At 45.2% G+C, this 9,213-nt stretch overlaps 1 protein-coding gene across 1 annotated transcript in view; it reads right to left on the bottom strand.

Annotated features, from left to right (window-relative positions):
- Positions 1 to 7,884: 7,884 nt before the first annotated feature.
- The window catches only part of SYT13 (synaptotagmin 13), a 43,493-nt gene continuing 42,164 nt past the window's right edge, over positions 7,885 to 9,213 (bottom strand). Inside the window, exon 6 of the mRNA XM_033205945.1 lies at positions 7,885 to 8,959. Coding sequence (XP_033061836.1) covers positions 8,655 to 8,959 — 305 coding nt within the window. The 3' untranslated portion in view covers positions 7,885 to 8,654. The remainder of the gene's footprint in view (positions 8,960 to 9,213) is intronic.

The following is a 9,213-nucleotide window of genomic DNA, read 5'->3' as shown; positions in this document are numbered from 1 at the left end:
GGTTGATCACTCAGAGGCCTCCTGTTGTGAAAGCCACTCTATAGACCCCATGGAATGGTCTAGTTTTCTTCTTCCCAAAGGAGGTGTAGGGAAAGAAGGAGCAAAGAGACATAGCTGTCCACGTCCAATCAGCCCAAGTGAACCAGGTTCAGCCCCACCCCCTTCCTGGGCTACATAGATTTGACCCACCCTTTGCAGCAGTATCTGGAACATGTTAATGATTTCATCACCAGGAAGCAAGGGAAGGAAAGACTCCCCATTTGCACTTCACCATGAAGTTGGTCTCCCCAAACTGGGGCTTGTAGGAAGTGATAAGGGGCTGAAGTCTATTCTATTCCCTTCCTCCCTCTTCTCCCCAGCTTCTCCTGTCCCTCCTTCCCCAAGATTCAAGGGCAAGTTGAATTCAACCCAGAGAGGACTCAGGAGAATGACCAGCTGCCTGAAGACCTGAAAGGCTACCATGCAACAATTTCTAGAATGGTCTTTTAAAACATAGATTCAGTCATGGCATCTTCTCTGTCTAACACCCTCCACTGGTTTCCCGGTGCCCTTAGAATTCAATCCAAACTCCTAATTATGACCCATCTGCCCTGCACAGTGCAGCCCTGCCTACCTCCCAGCCTCATCTTGTCCTCCCCTGCATTGGGCTCCAGCCACACTGCCTTCAACTCACTAAGCTCTTTTCTACCTCGAGATCCTCTGATGCCATGGGCCCTCTGCCTGAGATAGCTTTCCCCAGATGGTTGCATGACTGAACTCTTCTCTTTTAGGTCTCATCTAAAATGCAGCCTCATCTAAAATCCAGCCTCTCTAAACTGTATAATTACTGTGTGTGTGTGTGTGTGTGAAAGAGAGAGAGAGAGAGAAACAGAGATTGTTTTATGTCTGTCTTCCCCTTCCATATTGTAATGCCCACAAGGGAAAAGCTACATAGTGGGCACTTAATCAGTGGGTATTGAAGGAATGAATGAACTTAAGCCACTCCTGATAGACGTGCAACCCCTGCAATGCTGTATTGGTCACAGCTGAGATCCTAGGTTCTTCCACGTTGCCTGTCTCTCTATCTTGGTTTCCTTCCTTGATCAGAAAGACCCTGCACCTGACCTCTGCTTATATCTAACCTTGACCCGGCCCCTACTCCACAAAGCTGGAGGTTGTTCCCATGGTACTCACTTGAGTTCCCCTCCATTCCAGCTTGCTCTTGCCCCTTGGACAATGCTCCGCCCAATCCTCCAGTCAGGTGTCTCCTAGTTCCTGTATGAAAGAGAACTTTTCCAGCTCCTTCCAGCTTGATGATTCTCAGAGTTCATGGTTCCAGGTAGCATTTTTAAGCTACTGCCTATGCATGTAAGTGATCTTCCAATAAAGACCCTGGGCTGCTGCTGTACCCCGGAATCTGGACCTTTTAGGGTTAGACAGCCCCAGATTCAAACCCTGCTGTGCTTCTTTCAACCTATGGGACCTTGGACGAGTCACTTATCCTATTCTATCTCTTCGGCGCTTAGCCCAGAGCCATGGTTTACTAGGTGCTGATTATCATTATCCTCATTGTGACCTCTAAGATCAGGGTGAGTGAGGTGCTAGGAAGCATCAAGGATTCCTGCTGCCATTCTCTTTCACCCTGAATCCCTGGGGCTGCAGGGTGACTTTTAATAGAGTCATTTACACCTTCAACTAGCATGGATGCCTCTACCTAAATGGGAATCACCATTCCCTTCTCAGAGAGATCCTCAGGGCACCTTGTTCTGCTTCCTGCAGCTCATCTCACCTGGCCCTCAAGGAGAAAGGAACTGCGGAGAGGTTCTGTTTGTTCTGGCTAGAAAAGCAGGTTCCTCCTTGCTTGTCCCTGGTTGGAACCCCTGGGTTTCTGAAACAGGATTTCTGTCATCACTCGTCAACAGGCTGTCCTGAAATACCAGGAAAGGGCGCTGGGAAACTGAACTGGGGAACTATATGCCCTAGCATGGATAGGCTGCATTGACAGGAGACCAAACCTGGCCGAGGATGAGCAAGCACAGGGGCCAAATCACACAGTGGCCACCAGTAGCTCAGTTTCCATGGCAACGTCTGGCTTCTAGAGATGGAGGTGCCTACCTGGGAGAAAGTCTGGCTTCCTCCCATCCTCCTCCAAGGTAAGGGTCTTCTTCTCTGGCTGGGAGAAGCTGCTGAGGTCCCTGCCAGGGGCCATCTGTGCTGGCTCACCTGCAGGAGATGAGGAAGGGGAGCAAGGGGACAGTTCTCCAACACGTGGACTAAGAAAATGCCCAGCTCCCTAAATCCATCCACAGCCACATACTCTGACTTTATCCTTGCCAGGTGTCTGCCTCAGGAGGGAGACAGAACAGATGCTAGAGTTCAGACCTCCTGAAATGGTGATGCTTCCAATTGGCTCTAAAAAAAAAAAGAAACTCTTGGATGGAAAATTACCACCAGCCCCATTAGCAATTAAGCAAATGAGAAGAGGCTGATTGAAGCATCAGGTGCCATTGCAGGTTGTCTAAAGGAGTGAGTAGCTGTCAGGAGGGACTGTCAGGAGATCCCAGAGGGGCATTACCAGGCAGGCATGGGGCAGGGAGAGCAAGTACACATGTATGTGGGTTTAATTTGTTTTATGCACACAATAAGAGGCTAAAGGTATGTGTAAAAAGTAAGTTGTTGGCTGGGTGCGGTGACTCACACCTGTAATCCCAGTACTTTTGGAGGCCAAAGTGAGTGGATCGCCTGAGTCCAGGAGTTTGAGATCAGCCTGGGCAAAACCTAGCAAAATCCCATCTCTACAAAAAAATACAAAAAATTACCCGGGTGTGGTGGCATATGCCTGTGATCCCAGCTACTAAGGAGGCTAAGGTGGGAGGATTGCTTGAGCCTGGGAAGTCGACGATGTAGCGAGCCTAGATTATGCCACTGCACTCTGACCTGGGTGACAGAGCCAGATTTTGTCTAAAAAAAAAAAAAGTTGCTGACAGTTTAGGTCACAGAATCACAAAATGTTAAAGCTGGAAGGAGTCTTAGTGATCATTTGGTCCAAATTCATTTTACAGTTGTGGAAACTGAGGCCCAGAGGTAAGTGACTTACCCAGGGCCGTGAAGGTGGTCAGTCACAAAGTCAAGTCGGGTTGCAGATTCCCAGCTCCTGATGCAATGCTCTAGACAGTCAATTTCATACACAGGAACAGTGCTTGTTATTTGAAGCATTTCAACGGAAAGGCCTTGTATACAGTGACTCATGAACTCTGCTTCCCTCTTCCATTTCTCTTTTATATCAATTTAGACTCTTAAGTATGACTTTTGGGCTCAGGTGGGCCATTTTCATAGTTACTTGTGAAACATAGTCTGCATAACATTTGGCTATGTGGGATAAAACCCACCGATCCTATTTCATTATGAAAATTAAAATGCTAGTTGCCATTAAAATAGAATGTATGTGCATACATAATATAAAATAAGGAATTATATGCAGACTTGGAAAGCAAAGACATCTCATGGCTTTCTTTATGGATTGTTTATCCTATTTAAGAACATTCTATTTTAATTCTGTGTAACCTGGCTAATTTTCTACTAGCTTTACAATTCAGGCCCTGCCCCTTGCTTAATCCCTCTTCCTCCAGAAGGCAGGGCTGTAGTGGCCACCAGGAAGGCTTAGGATAACAGGACTCCAGGAGTCCCCTTGTCCCTGCCTGCCACCAGGAGTTCATGAGTACCACTGGCTGCTGCTAGATCCTTCCATTGATGGAGTATTTCTTTGGGGAATGTTAAAGAAAGAGGAGTTACTAGTTTCCACCTAATTTTTCTCCCCAGCAATGAAGCCAAATCCCTGAAAAGCCTCATCCAACCTTGGCATTCCTAATTGTATGTAACCTCTTTGATTCAGTACTCAAGCAAGGCCATCAAGGTACACATACATGCACACGCACAGAGTACTCTATGACTCACTCTATGAGTGAGTTTCACTCACTCCTGGGTATATATCTTAGAGAAACTCACAAAAGTGCACAAGGAGACATACAGAGGAATGTCATAGCAGCATTTCTTGTAACAGTAAAAAAATAAAAAGTAAAAGAAACATGTAGATATACATCAACCACATAGGACTGTGGCATATCCATACAATGGAATATCATACATCAGTGAAAAAGGAAATAAACTAGAGCTGCATGTGTCTGCACAGATGAAACTGAAATATTTAATGTTGAGTGAAAATAGTGTGATACAATTTAAATGAAGTTTAAAAACACTTCATGGAACTCAGGGTTTACAGAGACATGTAGTAAGTGTATGAGGGAATGCCTGGGATGATAAACCCCAAATCTAAGGTCATGGTCTTCTGAGTAAAGGGCACTGAAGGTACTTCAATTGTAGTTGTCAAGTTTTATTAAACATGGCAGTGGTTCATAAGTGCTTATCAGATGATTTCTTCTGCATTTTACATGCGAAAATATTAGGTAAAAAGGGGGAAAAAAGAAAACACCAGGCAGCTGACCCTGTTGGAAATTTTTTATTTACCACTGCAAGGTTTTTGCTCCAAAGTGTCACACCAGACATATGACTACAATGTCTCATGCGTCTTTTTGTGCTTTAGTTCATGACTGCAAAACACACACTTAGCATTTGACAACAGGAAACACAGAGGGCAGAAACAAATCACAAGGACTAGTTGGTTTAGGCTACAGCCACCTTTCACCCAGGACTCCTTTACATCCAAGAGAAATGGACCCTGAATAACTGGTCTCCTAGCTGACTCTCTGTGCCCAGCTTTGTTTGGGGTGACTTGTCATTCAACCCACACAAAAAGTTATACCTCAAATCAAAATGGACAGACATATGCAAGGTCTTAATCAATAAGTGCTCAACAAATAGATATTGATTTGATGCAAGAGGTGGAGTCACAGATTAATGAGGGCGAACTCCTATTTTCTACTTCAGAAATCTCTGAAGAAAGAACCAGATCACCTTTTTGGGCAACACTGCATTCTGAAATGGTCTCTCATCTTATTTTCACCTCTGCCTCACACCCTTTTTAGAAATGCTCGCTGGCATCACACAAGGTGTTCCTTTAAAAAATGATGAGATGCTTTCACATAGGCTCAATTCCTATAATTTGATAGTAAATTGTCAATGTTTCTGGTATAAGGTAAGCTGATGTAAAGACTACTGAAATATTTTGATTTGGCAGTTTGACATCTCTGGATAATTTAAAATGCACTAAGATGGAGTCTCAGTGGAAAAGCAGAGCAATTATATTCTCTTCATCTGTTGCTTACATTTACATGGAGAGCAATGAATTGTCATTAGGCAAATAGTAATACTCAATGTCATGAATTTCTAGCCTGACTGCTGAGACATCTGATGCCTTTACCATTGAGAACTCAGCTAGGACTCTAATTTTTATGTCATTTGCAGTGTCTTTTTCTGCCTACTCCGCCAGGCATTCTTAATTCATTAATTCACTCAACAAATACATGTGGAGCACCCATGAGACAGCTTTATCCCAGGCACTTAGAGTACAGTGAACATAACAGACAACTCTCCTTCAAAATGTATCTCATTTCTGTAATCCCTGCTAAGTGAGGTCAAGGCTGACATCTAAGATGTTCTGTGGTGGAACCTGGCTCCCATCAGGGACAACCTTTAATTTGGATTCTGGAAGACTAAAACTTGGAGAGGAGAAGAAGAAGAAGAAGAAGAAGAAGAAGGAGAAGGAGAAGGAGAAGGAGAAGGAGAAGGAGAAGGAGAAGGAGAAGGAGAAGGAGAAGGAGAAGGAGAAGGAGAAGGAGGAGAAGAAAAAGAAGATGAATGAAAGGATGCTTCATGACCGAATGATGATGGGTGGAGTTGATAACTCTGGGATCAGGGGCCCCACCCAGCCCACCTGAAATTCCTTTGATGGTACTATAAGGCAGCTGCATAGATTTATAAGGAGCCATGTTTCCTGATTTTTAGTCTAGAATCCAACTTTTCTAGATTGGAGTAGTAGATGTTACCAAGAAGAGAATGCTCGTCAGCTTTCAGCTTATAGGAAATGTTTTGCTTTCTTTTAGCCATACCAACCAAAGAGAAGAAACCAGTATGGTGAAGAGATCTCTAAAACATGTTATATAAAACCACTAACAAGTGCTTTCCTAAACAACACTTGGCAGGTGCTGGTCAACCTCATGATGAAGGTTTCCAATTATCCAAAAGACTTCCCATGAAAGAGGGATTCAATATTTTTTCTGTTTTTTCAGAGGATGGGTAGAAGTTATTTCTAATGCTTTTCTATGTCTGTACAGAAAGAAAAAATAATGACCATAGATTATAAGGTTCCTGCTCAGATTCTCAGGGAGAGGCCAAGTATAACTTGACTTGTTGAAGGAATGAAGCCCTTACCCATCTTGTCTAGGAATTCTGTCTTTGGGCAGTGAATTAGGGTGACATCTGAAAGCCCAGAGTTTTAATGTTAATAGAGAGGGGTCCAAAGGCAGAATCCATGGTTCTGGAAATACCATGATGCTTCCGGCACTTTCTGGGCATTCTCAGCTGCCAAATTAAAGTGAAAAATAGGCTGGGCATGGTGGCTCACACTTGTAATCCCAGTACTTTGGGAGGCCGAGGCGGGTAGATCACCTGAGGTCTGGAGTTGAAGACCAGCCTGGCCAACATGGTGAAACCCCGTCTCTACTAAAAGTACAAAAATTAGCCGGGCATGTTGGTGGGCGCCTGTAATCCCAGCTACCCGGGAGGCTGAGACAGGAGAATCACTTGAACTTGGAAGGCAGAGGTTGCAGTGAGCCGAGATTGCGCCACTGCACTCCAGCCTAGGCAACAAAGAGCAAAACTCCATCTAAAAAAAAAAAATATATATAGTAACTTAGCTTAAAGATGATCTGCTGGTGGCCTCAGAGTTTGTTTTTAGCCAGGGAGTGCCTACAGGTTTTGAACACTATTTCATCTATTATATCATTCATTGGGGTAGGCTTCCTAGTCATTAGTCCTATCTTATACAGCTGGCCAAACAGGTTCTGAAGGGCAATGTCAACAAGAGAACCCAGGAATCCTGGTTCAGGGGTAAGTACTGTATCCACTCAGCAAGGCTCATAATTTAGATTTAATTAACAACGTGGACATCTGTTTAGAATAACAAGGTAGGACTTCAAAACCTAGCTGCTAGTTATTTACCCATTCAAGTGAAAACACATTTACCCATTCAAGTGAAAACAGAGGGAGGCACAGTTGCAAAAGACCTGATTTCCTTTTTTAAATTGTCTTTCTTCTCTGCCTACATGTAGCCAGGTGTCATAGACTAAGTCAATAACTAAATTCCTCCTGAAGTGACTGGAATGCTGAGGAGGGACCGGTCTATCTCAGAGAGTCACTTTGGTGATGCTGGTGGGTGTGACATCTAGCAATCAGAACCCAGCCAATGACTCACAGGAGATCCCACCTGTACTTTGTTAGGGATGGTCTCCCCAAGGATAATAGAAACTGATTTTAAGATAAAAACAATAAAATTCTTCAATAATAAGCGCAAAATTCAGTCCAAGGGCAGGGGCCTTATGAAATGCACAAATTAAAGTATTAAGAATTAAAATAATTAGGCCGGGCGCGGTGGCTCAAGCCTGTAATCCCAGCACTTTGGGAGGCCGAGACGGGCGGATCACGAGGTCAGGAGATCGAGACCATCCTGGCTAATACGGTGAAACCCTGTCTGTACTTAAAAATACAAAAAACTAGCCGGGCGACGAGGCGGGCGCCTGTAGTCCCAGCTACTCGGGAGGCTGAGGCAGGAGAATGGCGTAAACCCGGGAGGCGGAGCTTGCAGTGAGCTGAGATCCGGCCACTGCACTCCAGCCTGGGTGGCAGAGCAAGACTCCGTCTCAAAAAAAAAAAAAAAAAGAAAGAATTAAAATAATTAAATAAAAAAGCCGAGGCCCCAGATTTCACACTGATGGTTGAGGTGTCCAGCATTGGAACTGGCTGCACCATGGTTTTGGGACTCCATCAAGGACTGTTGCTGAAAACCTGTGTGGAATGTTGTAGAAGGAATTTCTCCAAGTACAGTGCTCCACCCTCTACATCAACTTGTTAAAAATGAAGGCTCCTGGGCTTCGACCAGGAATACCCACTAGGAACGTCTTCAGGTGAGCCCAGGAATCTGCTGGTGACTCTTCACATGCTAAAGTTTGAGAACTGCCTGGTGACTGCCCTGCGTGGTGAGCTTGATTGAACGCTGGCTAAGGTTTCTTTCCATCTGGGCAACCTCTAACTCTAGGAGTTGATCCAGGATACTTTCACTTCCTTCATCATTTTTGAAATGCTTGTTTTTCAAAAAGCCAAATTCTTCTTTGCATCCATGATTCCCACATTTAGCTTTCTCTGCATCTGGCCTAACCCCACCTATAAAACAGGCATAGGAACTGTATTTGATAAGCATCTCTTTCAATAACACAGATGGGCAAAATGCATTCCTCAGTATGACCCGCATATTCCATTTCCACACACTGTCCTGCTCTGTCTTGCTTATTTCTTAGAAACAGGAGTATGATGAGAGAGCCATCCTAGCCTTGCAAACACATCTGTCACTGTCTTCTGGGTGTCAGAATGAGGAAGGGGCACAGAGAAGAGGTTGCAGAAGATGGGTCAGGGCTGTCCAAGAAGGGAGGCGGCCAGGCAGCTGGTTACAGGTGCAGCTGGTGCCACATGGCAATCTGCCGGCGAGGGTTTTTGAGCATCTCCTCCCAGTGGCTGCGCTCAGAGCCCGAAGTGTGCAGGCCCAGGCTGCAGTGGCCAAGCGCACAGCTCTGCCCTGACTCGTCCTGGCCCAGCACTTCCAGCTCTACACTGGAGGCCTGCAGCAGGTCGTCGGGCAGCTCAAACATGATCATCTCGTTCCACACGGGGTTGATCTTGTGCTTGGCTCGTTTAGTCTGCTTCTTCTTCAGCTTCCGAGCCTGATGCTTCAAGGTCACCTTGACAGAGACATCTGGGGAGGGGCAGAGGGGAAAAAGAGACAGAGAGAAGGGCCAAGAGTGAGTTTCTGGGATCTGGCAGGGCCCAGGACAAAGCTCCCTCCTAGTGCTAGAAAGATGATATCTCTAGCTCAAGAGTTCGGACATCTGCGCCCCATATACCCAACATCCTAGAGGGCTCAGTTTTTCCTTCTGGATACCCCAGCACAGGTCCCAAGTCTATGTGACCATAGAAGGCTCTGCTATAACAGCAGGAAAGCATCCCATC

Source organism: Trachypithecus francoisi, unplaced genomic scaffold, assembly GCF_009764315.1.
Source record: "Trachypithecus francoisi isolate TF-2019V2 unplaced genomic scaffold, Tfra_2.0 Lachesis_group8, whole genome shotgun sequence".
Taxonomy (NCBI): domain Eukaryota; kingdom Metazoa; phylum Chordata; class Mammalia; order Primates; family Cercopithecidae; genus Trachypithecus; species Trachypithecus francoisi.
This window is presented reverse-complemented; position numbering and strand designations above follow the sequence as displayed.